Below are 19,420 nucleotides of genomic sequence, written 5' to 3' on the forward strand. Positions count from 1 at the left end.
CATCCCTACAACAAGGCAGCACAGGAGATGCTACAGTCTATCCCTGAGGACTTGTCCAGAGACGCCTGGCTGGCAGCATCCTGGAAACAGACGTGGGAGACGGCTGGGCCCTCCCGCATGCAACGATACATCCGGGACCCAGGAGGCGGTGTAAAAGGAGAAGACATGCCACGCCATCTATGGACCTCACTGAACCGTCTGCGCTCTGGCGTCGGACGCTTCAAGTCATCTCTGAAGAAGTGGGGCCTATCGGACAGTGCGGCATGTGAGTGCGGTGAGCCTGAACAGACTGCCGAGCACATAATCACCGGCTGCCCCCTATACAGCCCACCCTCAGATGCTGGCCTTTTCGACTTAGGACCGGAGACGAGGGCGTGGCTGCATGACACTGAGTTGGCCATCTGACGATATACGAAAGAAGAGAAGAGAAAGGAGTTCAGCACAATCCACAATCACCTGACCTCAACCCCAGTGAATATTTATGGGGGCACTTCAAGACTGACAAAAGCCAAGCATTCAGTAACAACACAAGGTGCTCTTTGGAACATTGTCAGGCTGGAATAACATGGATCCTGTGGAGTCTGTGCCAGCTCCAGAGCACATTGCCATTAAAGCAAAAGGGGGGCATACCAAATACTAAGAAATTCTGAAATTCATGTACATTTTTCAAAGATTTAACTTTTCACTCCAATTGTTATGCTGGTAATATAAGTTGTAAGGAAAATGTTCAGACTTTTAGACCCCACTGCATGTGATAAATCTGGAGCTCACTATGTGTACCCTGTGGGAATGTGTCATGGGTGTACATCTCAATCAATAAAACTGAATTTCATTTAATGTCTGCTCGTCATCGATGGCTGAAACTTTCTGGTGGAGTTCCTGCAGGCTAAGGATGGCAGCTTTGACTTGTGGATCACTGAGGAGCTCATATCTTCTATCTCCCTGCATTTGAAGCATGAGTTCAATGATCTCTCCCAGTATGTTCACCACAGGGGGCAGGCAGATGACTTGCGGCGTGTAGGTTGTAGCCACGCTCGCTCTTGCAGCCAGCGTGCTTAACATGTTGGCGCCGCTCCAGAATATCTCCTGCATTGGGTTGATGTTGGTGCGCTGAGTGTGGGTTGTAGCCACGCTCACTCTTGCAGCCAGAGTGTTTAACATGTTGGCGCCGCTCCAGAGTATCTCCTGCATTGGGTTGATGTTGGTGCGCTGAGTGAGGGTCGTAGCGACGCTCGCTCTACCAGCCAGGGTGCTTAACATGTAGAGGGCGTTCCTGAGTTTCTCCTGCGCTCGGGCGATGTTGGTGCGCTGTGTATAAACCTGCGCTAGGCTCTGCTTAATCTGCTCTATGGTCCTGCTGCACTGTGCAATCTCATCCTTCTTTTTTGTACATTGCCTTTTTTTTTGTTCCAACTTATAATAATAATTATTAACTTCTCTTTCAGAGTTTTCCACTTCTTCCTCTGCTGTACGTATTGCTGATTTGGCATTGTCCAACTCTACCTGAGAGACCAGAGCAATGATGGCACCTGCAAAGACAAGGTTGTTTTTAACCACCAGAGGTGTACAGGGTTTTACAATTCTACCCAGGCAGTTCCATTCCGATTATCCTCTTTGTTACATACCATCAATATAAAAAACCTAGGACTAATGCTGCATTCACACATGAATCATGGTAGATGGTAGATCATTATATTGGTTGGGAGCACAACAGTAAAATGTTCTTAGGACGGTTGTTCTCCGTAGGTTGCTATGGCAGACGGCACTTGCCACTGCTTTTGCCCCGCAGAGCGGATTTCTTGTTTTTTGACTACGCTCACTGGACATTCCCTGAATAAAGCCCTGATGGGACTTTATTACATCTCTGTCTGAGTCATGCATTTTGGGTGCAACCCCCAAGCACCCGTCTCAATTGGAATAGATGGGGCACAATTGGCTACCAAATTGTGAGAAAAGGAAATTCTACAGCAACTGAAACTGGCAGTTTATTTGTCGACAGTAACTCACCAGCGATGGGTGATGCTACACCAGTGATGTGGAAGAAGGCTAGTCCTATTCCAACATTACGCATAACTTTACTTTCTTCCCTTGTCCTTTCAAGCATTTGCAACTTAACTGAAATTGTGTTAGTTTGGGCATAAATGGACACTCTAAAATTGAGTATTAGACATGTGCCACCATCCTCAACATTGGATAGGTTGATGATAGACTTTCATGACAGAAATTGTAGGTGTAGGTATAAGATCTCAGTGGCAGAGGGGCTCTGCAAGCAAGGGACAAGTCATTTTCATGACCGCTCATTGTTCTACTGGGCTTGATAACATTCATGTGTGTGAGAAAAATTCATTGTTAATTGTTTTTGGAGTTGAAAATTAATTCAATAACATAAAAAAGAAACATTCTGATTACATTCAGACTGGTTAATAGGTGATTAAATGCATTTACTTTCCTTATGTATTGGGGCTTTTTGGGGAAAGTTACCCTTTATAAGAGAAAGTCATTTATAAATGACAATCACCTAAAAGGAAGGTCAAAGGTTAAATTGGAAAAAAATTATTGTAGAATTGATGTTAAGGTCAAATAGAACAAAACAAAAAACAACACAAATAGATTTTTTGAAGTGCTATTTCATAATGTGTACCATCCATAAAGGGTTAAAAAAGAATTTTAGTATAAAATGTATTATTTTTCTTATTCATGTCTGGTTTTCTGTTTACATTAATTAGTCTTTGCACTCGTCTTCCCCTGAATGTTTACTAGCCCAGTGACTCCCCTGTGATGTCTGAGTCTGAATGTTTACGAGCCCAAGTCACTCCCCTGTGATGTCTGAGTCTGAATGTTTACGAGCCCAAGTCACTCCCCTGTGATGTCTGAGTCTGAATGTTTACTAGCCCCAGTCACTCCCCTGTGATGTCTGTGTCTGAATGTTTACTAGCCCAGTCACTCCCCTGACTGCGTGCTTCACTATTTGGGTGTTTACGGTAGTTCTGGGGTTCAACCTTCCTTCCAATCTTGCATTCCTTACTTCCGGCTTCTTTCGCTAGTTAATGTTGTAAAGCACTATTCTTACTAACAACTACTAATTTAGATATTGTACAGTACTAATACACTTACTGTCTGTCTAACTAACAAACTATTGGTCACTTAATTTCGGTAGTTTAGATTTAATCACGTAACTAACTGACTAACATTATCTCCTAGTTTTCCACTCTGTTCCATAACTCCATCTTTCTATGCTATCACTGATTACTTGCTTAGTTTCAGCAAAGTATTCGCACCTGTCTCTCCGTATCTCTACATCTCCCGATTCTGTGCAATTGTCTACTCCCTAGTCCAGAGCCATTTGTATGATATGTGTGTCTTTGTGAATCCAGTCCGCGTTTTCGTTTCCCCATCGTTATTGTAATATTACCCTTTCATGCGTCTCACCTGATGTTTATTTGTTAGACCACCGAGTGACTGTCTGTATTTATACCTGTCCTTTTCAGTTGCATGGTGCTCGTTCATTGTTTCCTGAGTCCCGAGCCCTTTATCCCTTAACCCCAGTTCTAGCCCCCTTGTTCTAGCCCCCCTATTCTAGCCCCTTTGTTCTAGCCCCCTTGTTCTAGCCCCCTTGTTCCCAAAACCTTTGCCGTTGTGGCATTCTGTCTGTTGATTTTTGCTTCTGGATTCCTGTGTATGACCCTTGCCTGCTTCCCCAGGCTCTTCTCTTGTTTTGTGGACTCTGTACCTCTGCCCTGCTTCTGGACTGCCTACCTGGTTTTGAACTCTTGCCTGTTTTGACTACACTCTGTCTGCCCCTTATCCACCTGCTCATTAAACCACCCCCGAGTCAGCTTCTGGTTCCTCTGCCGCCCCCTGCCGTGACAAATCGCTGTAATACTGCCCTGAAGATGGCTCCCAGCAAAATGTATGCATGTTATTCAAGTGTGTTATCAGAAATACATTCCATTTTATAATAAATACTTCCACCGTTCTGTAGTTGTCATGGTGGGAGGTAATACCCCTTGTCACCGCCTGAGGGGTGAGGATCATTGCTTCCACCTGATCCTCGTTAACTTCAGGGTAATTACCTCCCGGGAAGAGTATTTAAGCTCAGTACCAACTACACTTTGGTGCTTGTGTGTCAACTGTTCACTCTTGAGCCAAGCCAGTAAAAGCACATGGTAGACTCGGTTAGTAGTGAGTCGGGTATTGTGCTGGTGTGTGTATTTGACAACATTACAGGTAAGGAAGGCGTGCAGTATTTCTGTATTGTACACTGGCGCCTTACCAAACAAAAAAAGGTTTTGTGTTTTTTTCCCCCGGTATTTGTATTTTGGTTTGCTTTTCTTCCCGAGCTGCGTCTCGAGGTTTTTATTTTATTGTGCCTAGCATTTTACGCTAGGTTGTATTTTCTTTTCGGGTTCCTCAGTTCCCTACCTTTGCTGAGGTCTGACAAAACACCAACTTTGGTTTTGAGTTTTGCCCTGTTTTGTAAGGGTTGCTTTATTTTCGCTCAGCCGCTGTTTCGGCTTTAATTCTGTTACTCTTTAGATTCGCCTCCGGGTTGGTTTTCGTTGCTCCCTCTGTTCTGGGAGAAGGGATTTGTTGAAAACCTCTGTTTCGTTTAGGATTTAGTGGCGAACACGCTTGCGTGCTCGCTTATAAGGGTTTTCCCTTAAGTCGCTACTGGCTCTCCGTCACCCCAACCTCACAGAACACACAAGCCATCTTGGAGCGACCAGCGACTAGTTTTGGAATGGAGGGGGGAGATTCCTCACTAGAAGCGGTGGTAGCTGCGCAGCAGGCTACGCTAAGTAGGCAGGAGCAGGCGCTGCAGGCTCAGCAGGCTGCCACCTTGGAGCAGCAGACCCTAGTGTTTCAGCGTCAGGATGATGTTAGGTGGGCAGCAGGACGTGCCAAGTTTTCACCAACTAGCGAGTGAATTTCATTTAGCGCAGGTGCGCGAGGCATCCCCAGACAATCCGTCACCACCCACTCCTCCCCAACTTGCGGCTCCCCCTTACTCGCTTACTATGCCTATGGTCTGGGAGCCCAAGCTACAGTTACCGTTGCTGTACGGGGGAGAGGCGGGCGAGTGTAGGGGGTTCCTCTCGCAGTGTCTGATTTTCTTTAAAGCACAGCCTTCCCGGTTCTCTACTGAGGACGCCCGGGTAGCATTTATTCTCTCTTTACTGACCGGTACCGCCCTGGCCTGGGCAGAACCACTGATCCGTGGCCAGTCACCCATAATGAGTGCCTCTCAGTCCCTCATCCAAGAAATTACCAGAGTATTCGACCATAACATCACTGGCAAAGAGGCCGCTGCCCGCCTAAAGCGAATGAGGCAGTGGACTCAGAGTGTAGCCAAATTCTCTGTGGCATTTCAGGCTCTGGCCGGGGAGACGGGGTGGGCGGATGACCCTCTGATGAGACTGTTTATGGGGGCATTATCAGACCCTGTTAGGGATGCCCTCGCTACCCTGGAATCCCCGGAGACTTTCGGGGCGCTGATTTCCACCGCCATTCGAATTGATAACCGGATGCGGGAACGAGACGGGCAGAAATAATTGGCCTAGCCCGCCGCCCCTAGGTAGGACTATACGGGCTGAGGGGAACCAGGAGACACACAAAGGGGAGGAACCGATGCAACTGGGGGTTACCACTCTGGCATGTTCACGAAAGCGACCCGGGAGAGAAGGGCTATGTTTTCTTTGCCATCGACCAGGGCACTTTTGCAGAAACTGTCCTGATCTAAAAGTAAAAGAGCAGTCCCACTAGTGGAGGGAAAGTCACGAGTGGGACCGCTCGAGGGTATTAGCTTTCGCACCATCATACCAGTTGAGTTCACTTGGAAAGGGGTCACTGTGGGGGCAGAAGCCTTTATAGACTCCGGGGCGGTGGATAATTTTATTGATCGCCAGTGGGCGAAAGGGAAGGGGCTGCCGTTTCGCTCTATGCCGCAGCCTCAGTCGATTATAGCACTAGATGGGCGTCCATTGGGGACCGGAGTGGTCCTCCTGCGGACAGAGCGGCTGATTATGCGTATCCCGCTTCGGGGGCACTGGGAGCGCATATACTTTTATGTGGTGGAATCCCCGGCGTATCCAATAGTTTTAGGACACGTCTGGCTCGTTAAACATCAGCCTCACATAAACTGGGGTAGCCGCAATAACCCGGTGTCTCAGTGGGGTCCGCAGTGCGCCGCTCACACGGACCGTGGGAATGCTTCCCCGACCCCTCCCACTGACTGACATAGGTTCCGAACTGGACGAGGAGGAGTCTAGGGAGCTCCTAGGCTCTGAGGTTAGGATACCGGAGGAGGAGGAGCCGGAAGGGAGCCTGGTGTGGGACCCAGTCTGCGACTGGAGCCTCCCTATAGATGAGGGAGAATATAGTGACGCTACAGACAGGGAAACCGAGAGCCTAGAACAAACCCCTATGAGTGGGAGTGAGGACCGGATGGTGGGGGCTATTGCATTCCCGCTGCCATCAAATGTCCCGCGGGTGTATCGGGATTTAGCTGAGGGTTTTAGTAAACAACGGGCAACCACGTTACCCTCCCACCGTTCGTACGACTGTGCCATAGATTTGCATCCAGGTACAGTTCCGCCCCGGGGTGCACTCTATTCATTGTCAGTGCCGGAGAGCCGGACTATGAAAGAATACATTCAGGAAGCCCTAGCCCTCGGGTTCATCCGACCGTCCTCATCACCGGCTGGGGCGGGGTTCTTTTTTGTTAAAAAAAAGGACGGGAGCCTGAGGCCCTGTATCGATTACAGAGGACTGAACGCCATCACCGTAAAGAATAGGTACCCCCTGCCATTGATGAACTCGGCATTCGAGCGCCTGCAAACAGCCTCAGTATTCACGAAATTGGACCTCCGTAATGCGTACAACTTGGTACGCATACGGGAAGGCGATGAATGGAAAACAGCCTTCAACAAACACTCTGGTCATTATGAATATCGGGTTATGCCATTTGGCCTCACCAACGCCCCCGCAGTGTTTCAGGCGCTCGTCAATGATGTGCTTCGAGACATGCTGGAGAGATTCGTCTTCGTCTATCTAGACGATATTCTCCGCCACCCTCTCAGAGCACATTCAACATGTAAAAACGGTACTGGCACGCTTATTAGAAGCTCGCCTTTTTGTGAAGGCAGAGAAGTGTGTGTTTCACGCGAGTTCGGTGTCGTTCCTCGGTTTCATCGTTTCCGCCCGCAAAACCGAGATGGACCTGTGAAACAGGTGCAGAGATTCCTAGGGTTCGGCAATTTTTATCGGCGGTTCATCCGGAACTTTATCACGGTAGTCGCGCCCATCACTGCGCTCACTAAAAAGAATGCCCCGGCGCATTTCGTCTGGACCCCTCGGGCGGAGGCAGCGTTCGTGGAGTTAAAGAAGAGGTTCTGTTCGGAACCCATTCTGATAACCCCAAACCCGTCCCTTACGTTTATTGTGGAGGTTGATGCCTCCGAGTGGGGGGTGGGGGCAATTCTTTCACAACGGTCTCCCCAAGATAAAAAAGTGCACCCCTGCGCGTTCTTCTCTCGGTCACTGTCTCAGGCTGAGAGAAACTACGACTTGGAGGATCGAGAGCTGCTAGCAGTCAAATTGGCCTTGGAGGAGTGGCGGCACTGGCTTGAAGGTGCAGAACATCCGTTCACAGTGTGGACGGACCATAAGAACCTGGAGTACATCCAGACTGCTAAAACGCGCAACTCTCGTCAGGCCCGCTGGGCACTATTTTTCGCGCGTTTTTCTTTCACGGTAACGTACCGCCCCGGCTCTAAGAACATTAAGCCAGACGCTCTCTCACGGGTTGGCGACAAAACCGACCGGGAACACAATCCGGAACCTATCCTTTCTGGGGTTAGGATCATGGCACCAGTTATTTGGGGGGTTGAGTCAGCCGTGCGTAGAGCATTACGTCGAGACCCGGATCAAGGGGGGGGTCCGCCGCACTGCCTTTTTGTGCCCGCGGGGGTCCAGTCCCAAGTGCTGCAATGGGGACATGCCTCACGGTTAGCGGAGAGGGATGTCCGCGAATTTGTGGTCGCATGCCCAGTTTGCGCATGCAGCAAGGGCTCCCACAGTCCTATTGCGGGGCAGCTACATCCGTTACCGGTTCCGAGGCGGCCCTGGAGTCACATCGCGCTGGATTTTATCACTCACGGGGTTCCCACCATCCGAGGGGAGAATGGTCATTTTAGTGGTGGTGGACCGGTTTTCCAAGGCGGCCCACTTCGTGGCACTGCCAAAATTACCTTCGGCAGTGGAGACCGCACGGTTGGTGGTCGACCACGTGTTCCGGTTGCACGGGTTACCTCAGGATGTGGTATCGGATCGGGGTCCCCAGTTCGCATCCCGGTTCTGGCGGGCGTTCTGTTCCCTGCTGGGTGCTTCGGCTAGCCTGTCCTCTGGTTTTCACCCTGAGATCAACGGGCAGACAGAACGCACCAACCAGACCCTAGAAAATACGCTACGGTGCCTGGCGGTTGACAACCCCACTTTGGGGAGTCGTCAGCCTACGTGGGCAGAATACGCCCACAATTCGCTACAGAACGCGTCCACAGGGCTCTCGCCGTTTGAGGCGCAATTCGGGTACCCGCTGCCACTGTTCCCGGACTTGGAGAGAGGGAACGAGGTGCCCTCGGCGGAGGCCTTTGTTCGGCGGTGCCGGGCCACATGGAGCAAGGTGAGGGCTGCAACCAGAAAAGGTGGGCCAACAGACGCCGCCAGCCGGCGCCCTGCTACAGGGAGTGTAAGCTCGCACCGCGTTTCGTAGGGCCGTTCAAGATCATTAAGAAAATCAATCCCGTTACGGTGCGCCTGCAACTGCCCCGGTCTATGAGAATCCATCCCACATTTCACGTGTCTCGCCTTAAACCGGTGTCGACGAGTGTGTTGGCTCCTGCGGGGGTCCCGCCACCACCTCCATGCCTAATTGACGGGGAGGCGGTCTACAGCGTGCGACGCATCCTGGCGGAGCGTCGCGTGGGTAGGGGCAAACAGTATCTCATAGACTGGGAGGGGTTTGGCCCTGAGGAAGGATGTTGAGTCCCCTCGAGGGACATTCTGGACCCTGAGCTTATCCATGAGTTTCACAGGCGAGGGGCAGAAGGAGCGTCTTGGGCCGCTCCTTAGCAGAGGGGTCCTGTCATGGTGGGAGGTAATACCCCTTGTCACCGCCTGAGGGCTGAGGATCATTGCTTCCACCTGATCCTCGTTAACTCCAGGGTAATTACCTCCCGGGAAGAGTATTTAAGCTAGGTACCAACTACACTTCGGTGCTTGTGTGTCAACTGTTCGCTCTTGAGCCAAGCCGGTAAAAGCACATGGTAGACTCGGTTAGTAGTGAGTCAGGTATTGTGCTGGTGTGTGTATTTGACAACATGCAGTATTTCTGTATTGTACACTGGCGCCTTCCCAAACAAAAAAAGGTTTTGTGTTTTTTTTTTATTTCAGACTCGTGTGAGTCGGGGGTAGAGGGACGTTGTCCCCGGTATTTGTATTTTGGTTTGCTTTTCTTCCCGAGCTGCTTCTCGAGGTTTTTATTTTATTGTGCCTAGCATTTTACGCTAGGTTGTATTTTCTTTTCGGGTTCCTCAGTTCCCTACCTTTGCTGAGGTCTGGCAAAACACCAAGTTTGGTTTTGAGTTTCGCCCTGTTTTGTAAGGGTTGCTTTATTTTCGCTCAGCCGCTGTTTCGGCTTTAATTCTGTTACTCTTTAGATTCGCCTTCGGGTTGGTTTTCGTTGCTCCCTCTGTTCCGGGAGAAGGGATTTGTTTAAAACCTCTGTTTCGTTTAGGATTTAGTGGCGAACACGCTTGCGTGCTCGCTTATAAGGGTTTTCCCTTTAGTCGCTACTGGCTCTCCGTCACCCCAACCTCACAGTAGTAGTGTCTGAAATTTCGAAACAGAAATCTCTCTGAACCTCATGCAACAATGGTGCACATGCTTAACGAGATAGAAATTGGTCGTGTTTGTGGTGTTAACCCCCAAATGCTCCTGACGAGCTGGTCGGGGCCTTGCATGGCAGCCAATCGCCGTCAGTGTGTTAGTGTGTGTATGAATGGATGAATGGAGAAGCATCACTTGTACTGGGGTTTGGATAAAGGCGCTATATAAATGCCTGCCATTTACCATTTAAAGAGGGAAATTCTGGAGCCGCGGTGGTGCAACAGACTAAGATGCCAAAGTTTGGCCGGCTCACTGCTCCAGAGGGAGCGTCTCGGCAGGGTTAGCGGATGGCTGTGCACAACAGCACCCCGGCCGCCTCGGAGTCACGAGCACGTGACGAGACGAGACGGCTTGAAGAGACCCGTGTTCTTCTCGGATCGCCATAGGGACGGGGTGTGGCCGGTGTATCCCCCAGCTAACACTCATTGGATCAGATAGGGCAACCAAATTTGTAGAAAAGGGGAAAATCTTAAATAAATGTATTTAAAAAAAGGGAAATTCCACAGTAACTGAAACTGGCATTGTAAAAATGCACATCATTTTCCGACAGTATCTCACCAGGGATGGTTCCGATGATGGGGATGAACATTATTCCGATTGCAACATCCCGCACGGCCTCAGTCACCCTCTGCTTTCTTTCAAGGTCTTCAAGAATTCCCCGAGCAGAATCTCGGGCTCTCCGAGCATCATCTAGAGACTTTCTGAACGTCTCCATGCAGTCAGCTATGCATTGGCTTTCTGTTTCCAAGTTTTCCAGTTCTTTCACTTTATTTATCTGCTCACGGTCCAGTTCTCCTTTCCTGGCGGTCAGACTCTCTGTGAGTGCATCCACCTGCGACAGCTGACTGGACGCAGCAGATTCTGCCCATTCTAGGCTCCATTTGGCCTGAACAATAGCTTGCTGCAGCACTAGTGTCTTTGACTCATCATAGGCCAGCAGAATGGTTGCAACGGTTTCAAAATGCTCAATTCCATTTTTGAGCTGTGGGATAACAGCCCTGATGAAATTCTGCTCTTGCTGTTGTGCATCCTGCATTGTCTCTGTGGATGAAAAGCATATTCAAATGAGAGATTACAGCACCTTTTATAAATGCAGTGAGCTCCTTTTTTTTTTCCTGTGCTGCACAATAATAGATTTGTAATCAGACAATTATATTCGCGTAAAGCCGTGTATATGAATTATTACTGAGCACACATGCTCCTTTGCAGGCTAACGTGCATGGCTTTGTTTTTTTGTTTTTGTTTTGTTTTTTAAATTACTCTTGAACGATATTGGATGTTAGATTTTCACGCGATTTGTACAGTGTAAAGGGAAAACTGCGCAGTTTCCCGAATAGAAATACTAAGAACACATTATTTCAGTCCAAATGTCGCCTTCTCGATTGCAGGACAGGACAGTACACTAGCTGCATTGACGGTAGGTACTTTAGCAAGCATTAAACTCAAAATGCTGAAATTAAATGGTCTAAAGTGTCGCCGTATTTTACCCAAAAGGACTCAAAACAATGGGACGCGCCTTTGCAATAGACAGACGTTCTTTTATGTCTTCTTATTTCATGAAGCTTCCTTAACGGTCACGCTCGTAACTTTAAAAAATATAGGAACTTAAATTAAATTGATCTGCGTTAGTTACCTCCCAGTTTCATGTGAGCGAAAAACAAGTTCACTTTCAAAAAGCCATTAAATGTACTTGACTGAAAATATTTATTTCTGTGGCAATGTATCCACCACAATAAAGGCAATATTATACCATTTCATTAGTATAATGGCCAAATGAAGTCTGTTCACCACAATATACACCGGAAGGGTAAATGTGAAATAAGTAAGTTAGAAAAACTTACGCAGTGCACTGTAGGTGGCACTTGATCACTACACCTTTGACTGAAGATATTACTGTTTAATAATGAGAAAGAGCTCACCTGGGTCCGTAATATCGAAGTGTGGGATAATTTGTTCGTTCGTCTTCTCCCTGGAAGCGCACCACTGGAGCAGTGGACCTGTGGGTGGCTCTGTATCCTGGGATCTGTACTCGTGGTGTGAGAGGCTGCGGCTGTCTGCAGGGGAATGTATTGTTAGCCCTTGAAATTGTACTTCCCTGTAGGGTCTTTCAGCCCACTTTGGGTGTGCACTTTGAACTTTGCTGCGCATGGCTCCGAATAAGAGCGTCTGCCACATACCAATGATGTGCTGTAGTGTAATGCCCCAGCTTCCTACAGACCATGTGATTTCTCGGAAAAACTTAGCCTTGTTGCTATGTCAGCTGTGGCAGGCACAAGTGCTCCATCTTTCTCTGTGTAAAGTGCAGGATGCATGCAAATATAATTCCATATTTGATCCTTTGTGGGATATATATATATATATATATATATATATATATATATATATATATATATATATCCACTCACTGAGCACTTTATTAGGAACACTTGTATCTAATCACCTATTTACACGTAGCAGTGCAATGCATACAATCATGTAGATACCGGTCAGGGGCTTCAGTTAATAATAACATCAACCATCAGAATGGAGGGAAATGTAATCTAAGTGACTTTGACCGTGAAATGATTGTTGGTGCCAGACATGGTGGCTTGATAAGAGCGTCTGCCAAATGGCAATAAAAATGTAAAAATTAAAATTAAAAATTTTGATCATAACCATCAACCAACCAACATATTATGTAAGACTTTCCGAGAAATCACGTGATCTATAGAACACCCGTTGCGCCCCCTCCCCTTCTCATGCAGACAGCCCCTCCCACCAGGAGTACAGACCCCAGTATAAAGCCACCCGCTCAAGGTCCACTGATATGCTTCTGTCGAGGACCCGGCCCTAGGCCCTCCTGATGAGAGATTGACAGAAGATGGGTTAAGCAGGAATGCATTGTTAACCCCTCGCACACGCCAATGGGGTAGGAGTAAAAGCTCCCGTAAGAGGAAAAGTATATGGTATAAAATAAATGTACAACCGTATATGGATACTGAGGAGTCTGAAGTCAGAGGACTTAGATTCAGGGTTTTAGAGAGCAAGGCAAAAGGCCTGACTGAGGCCATGCGTAGAATGTGTTCTAGCATGACCATGGAAGGGGCTGAACACGCAGAACGGAAAATTGGGGATCCAGGGAGTTTTGCATTCAAGGAGACGATAGATGTGATAACATACTTGGTTGACACGTGTGGGCTGGCTCCTACAGGGGAGGAGCACGAGGCCTGGTTAAAAAAACAGGATGAGAAAGACAATGAAAATAATTGGGAAATCAAAGAGCAGGAGGAGATTGAAAAATGTAAAAGAGATAAGGAAAATGGCATGGACGTCAATACCGAGAAAAAATTAAGAGGCTTCACGGGCCCCTCTGAGGATAACACAAATAATTTATCGAATAGATTTAAAGGACTGACTATAGAGGAGTTGAATGATGAATTACACTCAGCTATTAGCTGGATGACCTTTGTAGACCCCTTAAGGCGCCACAAAAAGGGGCACCTAAAGAGGGTGTTGGGATGGTGGCAGGCTTTAACGTCTGGCTTACATGAAATCAAAGTTTGGAGGAAGTCAAGGAGAGATTATGAAACTGACACAGACACCAGTGATGAATAGGTTCATTAAAAACAACATAAGGGCTAGTGTTTTTCCACTCATATATTAAGATGGGGGAAATTCCCAAACCAGAGGGGCCCATGAAATAAAATATTGGGGACAGTTCTTTTGAGGTATGAGAAAATGACAATTGGAAAAACAGAAATAATTAATATGATCATTAAAAAACAGGTTATATAAAAGATAAATGTCTTCCCGCTTGACATAATGGGGGCATTTCTTATCAAAAAAGGTACACTTTTGTATGCAAAAAAGATATATAAGGGATAAGTTTTTAGACCTTAGAGCAGGATCCCAGAATTTGGCTTCAGAAGATATCTACGAGCTGTTGAAGAGAGAGCAACGCAAGACAGTCAAGCTGGAGTGGCGCGCTCCCTCTGCGCGCCACTCCAGGATATGGATATGGAGAGAGGAGTGACGTACGCGGTGCGGACTCAGCCCAAGAGTTGTGACAGCAGGACTGATGTCGAAGAGGTGTTCACGCGCATCCCTCATCATACAGAAAAGCTGGTGAAAGAGTTAAAGGGCTTTTACAACATGCTTGGAGCCGTGAACTGCACCTGGAGGCCAACAGACGGGACGCGGGGTTCCTCCACGCTACAGAACACCTTCCTGCTGGACCCACGCAAGAACCTGAAGCCTCCCCCCCTAACCTCAGTGTCAGTGAGGAGAGGCACATGCTGCGACTGCACTGCAAAAACCCCCGACGTGTTCGAAGAAATACCAGTGCACATCCCAGACAACAGGCAGGAGAAGTACGAAGTGCAAAGTCACGTCTTTCGAAAGTCTGGGTCCTGATCCTGCCCCAGATTCCCAAACCAATGCAGCTGTTCAAAGAGCTCATCAACAGCAAGGAGGAGGGATCAAATCCCGCAGAAAACAAGCTGGCTATATTTAGGGCATGAGTGGTAATTATAATTTATATTACTTGTAGAAGTAGGAAAAGTAATACATAGAAGTAATACATTATAAGTTTCCTTTTATTTTTATGTCTTTTATTTTTTAGAAAGATACTATATACGATATAAATAAGTAGTAGACTTTAGGGGTGTTCGTACCCATTGTATTAATGGAAGTTCAGTAGCTTTTATCTCCGTGAAGGGGGAGCCATAAGATAAGGTAAAGGCCAAAGAGGAGGATGGATATAGGAAGGGTGTACCTTGATTTTTAAACATCGTGGTGGAAAGGTAATTTAGAAAGAGCTAAGAGGGGTATATGTAACTTGCATGTGATTAGCAAACTGCAAAAGATGATATGTACACTGTAATCTGTATAACTCTATTCTTTTGATTGATTATAATAAAGTATATCTTACTATAATCATATGTGATAAAGAGTCTTTAGAGAAATACATTGAATACAGGACATCGATTACCAGATTTGCATCACACCCTTCACTTCGAGACTGGGCTGGAAGTTCAGTAGAACTTACCAGGGCTCCAGGACGTTCGGAGTACTTCAGTTCGTCCCCGAGACACCTCATTGTGAGGTACTGCTCGTGGGAACGTGAGGTCTGAGCTCGGCAAGGGGTCCGTGGCTCACGACAATTTTGGCGCCCAACGTGGGGCTCGAGCAGCAGAGAATTGCTCACGGCCTATTGAGGCATTGTCCGAGTGGATTCCTACTCGAGGGTCTCGAGTTGATTACTGGCACTGAAGAGAAAGGTGATAGGCACCTAAGTAGTGAAACCGTAAATACTCGAACTCAAAAGGAATCGAAGTAATTTAGAATAAGTTACAATATTAGAAAACTGTATAGGACAGTAGATTCTAATAAAGTAATAGTATAAATATCAATTTATAAATAGGTGGGAAAATGGCTGTCAGTGAGATGCCAGACCCCCATATAGAAATATATTTCGGAGCGGTGGAATCACTGTTCCATGAAGTGCAGAGGCCTTTTCCTTGGCCGCTGCACTTAGCAGATCCATGCAACCTTGGCCAGAGTGCTGGAGCAGGTGTGTCATGGGCAATTAGTAGAATATTAGATGGGCATGATCAAAGGGGAGGATGGTATGAACGTAGATTACTGTTGGCTCAACAGGATACGGCGCGTAAGGTAATAATCTCCCAAGCAGCAGATGTACATCCCGCTCAATTAGGTCCAAATATAACTGCAATTTTGAGTCATGTGCCCCCTTATGGGCAACACCCTACTAGATCGAAGGCACTGTTGTACAGTTACTATATGAGATTAATACGAGCTTCAGAGACAATTGGAGATGGGGGAATAGTAGCCACAACCTTAGCAGGAAGTGGGAATTTCGGTGGCAGTATTAAAGACAGCTTAGAGGCATTAATGGGAGTGGCTCAGGCTATCAATGTCGATTCCATCGGTTCTCCGGTGTTCCTGATAATATGGAATCGCGCTGAGGATGAAATGGGGAGGTTGTATCGAGGCTGTAAACCATATCGTATGCCTTCTCAATATGCAATGCAAGCTGAGTACTTTGAAAAAGGCACTGAACCGACAGATAAAATAGAAAGAAAACTGTTAAATGAAATCTGGGATATGGCCTATCCAGGCCTAGGAGGGCCAGGCGATTCTAGAAGGGCTGGAGGCCGGAGGAGGGACTCCTTGATTTCTATGACAGGGCTCATAGAAAACCTTGAAGACTGGGATGGAATAGCCCCTTCGGCGCCTCTTCCTGATCGGTCAGAACACCCCCCTGGTTGGGAGGGGATTCCTTGGCATTCACTCATACAAGAAAGGAGGAGCCACATAAATCCTACCAGCACCGTAGTAGGAGCACAAGAATTTGACCCCGTTGGAGATGAGTGGGAGGAGGATCCTCAGCTAGGCCCCAGCAGATTGCAGCCTGGGGCCTTGGTAAGGCCAGGGACTCCATATCCAGGGCTGCTACCAGCGGCATTAGGGCCTAAAGGGCGACCTCACCCTAAACCTCCAATACTACCTAAACCTAGAGTAATACCCGTACTACCACCACCCCCACCACCCCCTCCATCTAATCCTCCCCCTGCTGATCCAAACGACGGATTAACATATCCACAACCTTTACCTGACACAGTGAATAGGCAATTAGAATCCCTACTACCCTTCACACCCTTAAATCCAAACACAAGAGGCCCTGAATCAATACAAAGACCAAACCCCCTAGGCCCAACCCCTAGAAGAGGCGATGAGGAGGTAAGGCCTACACCTCCAACAACATCACTAGCACTGATCAGTGTAGGAAGACTGTCTGAGCCCTCAGGTGAGGGGAGAAGAGGAAGAGACTCTGGTGGGACACGAGGGCCTGCTGGGGGATCACCCGAACCACAGAGAAGGGGAGCAGACGGACCTAGAGGTCCAATACAGACAAACAGACCCCCTCCATACCCATATACAGATGAAGAGGAGGACTCCGAGCCAGAACTGACTAACGTGTGGCAAACAATCCCTGTTCAGCGGATGAAAGGCCGAATTAGACCCAGAAAATCATATGATTTAGGTGAAGCTAGTAGACCCTATGCGGCTGAGCCTGAACCAGGACCAATAATGGCAGAAGGGGGAAGCTTTATGTACCCTCTCCGAACCCAGCGAAGATGTGGCTATCCCGAAGACCACCCTATCAGGAGCGTAGGCCCACTTTCCCGGGTGACAGGGGAAATAGTAGTCCCTCAGACACAGGCCCTACAGCTTATGTGTTTACCGGAGCAGGAAGACATGCGACTGGCTGGCTACACTGACAGGGTAATAAGAACTGCAGTCGAAGGAGGATACAGCCACCTGAGAGGAGTAGTTAGAGATGCCATGAATAACCCAATCATAGAAGAAAGAAATTCAGATGAAAGATATAGCAGGCAACGCCTATCTTATGATATTCAAGCAAGGGAGTATGATGATGATCTAATTCCCCCTGAACCTCCTAGCGAGAGAATATGGAAAGGACCTGAAACCAGATCAAGAACAAGAGAAAGAACGAGGGTAGGATTCCTAGATACAGTTGAAATACCTAGTAGGGAATTTTTAGGCCCAAATGAAAAGGAAAAAGAATACCGACACTCTACACCTCGGGGAATTCAGATGAGCAGGTTTACCCCTTTTCAAACTGGTGAGTTGTCGAGTCAGATAGACAACTGCACCAATGTACTTAATGAAATTAAAGCTTTAAAAGCAACCATTCCTGATCCCCGTCCAGGGGAGGATATGGACGCTTATGTCCGGAGAACACGACGAAAACTAACCAAAGCAGGGGCCTCAGTAATGGCTCGAAAAATGTGGTGGGCCAGGACTGGAGCAGGAGTATATGATGCTGATGCAGAAGAGGAAGAGATATTGGCGGAAGCTGGATATCATTTAAATCAGGGGCTAATCTCAGCATTAAGAGATGCAAAAGTAAGCCTAAAAGAAGGCAGCAGTCTTCTGTATGTTTTTAATGACCTGGCTGCTACTGTGCCAGCCTCTCAGTTGCAGGAGGCCCTAATCGAGGTTACACGAAACAGGCCTGGACATGAAAGATTCCTGGCCCTCCCCGAAAGAAGCACTATGACAGAAATGAGAGAAGCCGTAAAATGCTCAGATCGAGTGTCAAAATACTACGCTCAAAGGGCAGCTGATAAGAGGGAAAAAGAAAAAGGAAAACAAGACAAGGCAGAAAAGGGAGGGACAGCAAACTCCTCTGCATTCAGAATTCCTTCAAACCCAATAGCTGAAAATCTCGCTCAGGCTGGAGCAAACCTAGGGTCAAAAAGAACACAATATAAAAAATACTCTGACGAGGAGTGGGCTGCTCTTACAGTGGAGAAGAGAGCGGAAATTCGGGCCCAGAGACTAGCAGCTTCAGAAAAACGCCGGCAGACAGCCCCCCAATAGGAAATTGACAAGGGCATGAGCCTCCCTGAGAAAGAGATTAAAGATTACACAATAATTGAGAAAAATAAACTACCCTATGTACAGATTGATGGAATTGAGTACTTAATCGATACCGGAGCCCAACTAGATATGATAACTGGAGGCTTAGACCTGGAGTCAACAGGAAATAAAATAATAGTAATGGGAATAGGTGGAACTAAACAATTAATGAAAGAAGTTAAAGGACCATTTGGACCTGCAATAGCAGGAGACATAAACATAATAGGATTTCCAACAGCTAAACAACTAGGGTTATTAAAATGGTTAAATTGGTATAAACCGATATGCATAGTTGATGAAATTAACAAACAGATTGAGTTAACTAACTGCAACCCTAAAAAACTGAAAGAAGTGTTAATGCAAGGCAAATATGCAATAGGTAAAAATCAATGTGGTTTGATCGACATGAAACCATACACAATAGAAGGAGGAATACATAAATACCAAAGACAATACCCTGTAAAAGCATCAGCTATCCAGGAGCTAGTGGTAAATATTGCTGAATTAGAACAACAGGGGATACTGAAGCGAGTAACTTCAACTATAACAAATAGCCCGTTACAAGCCGTGTGCAAACCAGATGGCACTTTTCGAATAGTGATTAATTATAAGGCACTGAACCGCGTTACCGCACCAGATAGAAGACAAATGATTCACCCGTCAGCCAGTTTGAAAACAATACAGGCACTAAAATACAAAACATGTCTAGATTTAGCTAATGGGTTCTGGAGTGTACCAATTGATGAAGCCAGTCAAGCCAAAACAGCATTTACGTTTAAGAACACGGCATATGTGTGGACACGGCTTCCACAGGGTTTTTGTAATAGCCCAAATGTGTTTCAGGCTGAAATGATAAGAATCCTTGAAGGTATTGATTGTATGATATACATTGATGATATATTCTTCTCTCATGACACTGAAGAAGAGCATCTAGCAGCAATTGCGAAAATTCTCAAACGATTGAAGGAACATGGGTTACTAGTATCCCTAAAGAAAAGTCAAATAGGGCGAAATAAAGTCAATTATT

At 47.1% G+C, this 19,420-nt stretch overlaps 1 protein-coding gene across 1 annotated transcript in view; it reads right to left on the minus strand.

The window, feature by feature from the left end:
• Positions 1–378: 378 nt before the first annotated feature.
• LOC133135879 (uncharacterized) overlaps positions 379–19,420 on the minus strand; it is a 40,237-nt gene continuing 21,195 nt past the window's right edge. Inside the window, exons 2-4 of the mRNA XM_061253203.1 lie at positions 11,865–11,999; positions 10,504–10,986; positions 379–1,529 (exon numbers count right to left, since the gene is read on the minus strand). Coding sequence (XP_061109187.1) covers positions 814–1,529; positions 10,504–10,981 — 1,194 coding nt within the window. The 5' untranslated portion in view covers positions 10,982–10,986; positions 11,865–11,999 and the 3' untranslated portion in view covers positions 379–813. The remainder of the gene's footprint in view (positions 1,530–10,503; positions 10,987–11,864; positions 12,000–19,420) is intronic.

This window comes from Conger conger, chromosome 8 (genome assembly GCF_963514075.1).
Source record: "Conger conger chromosome 8, fConCon1.1, whole genome shotgun sequence".
Lineage (NCBI taxonomy): Eukaryota > Metazoa > Chordata > Actinopteri > Anguilliformes > Congridae > Conger > Conger conger.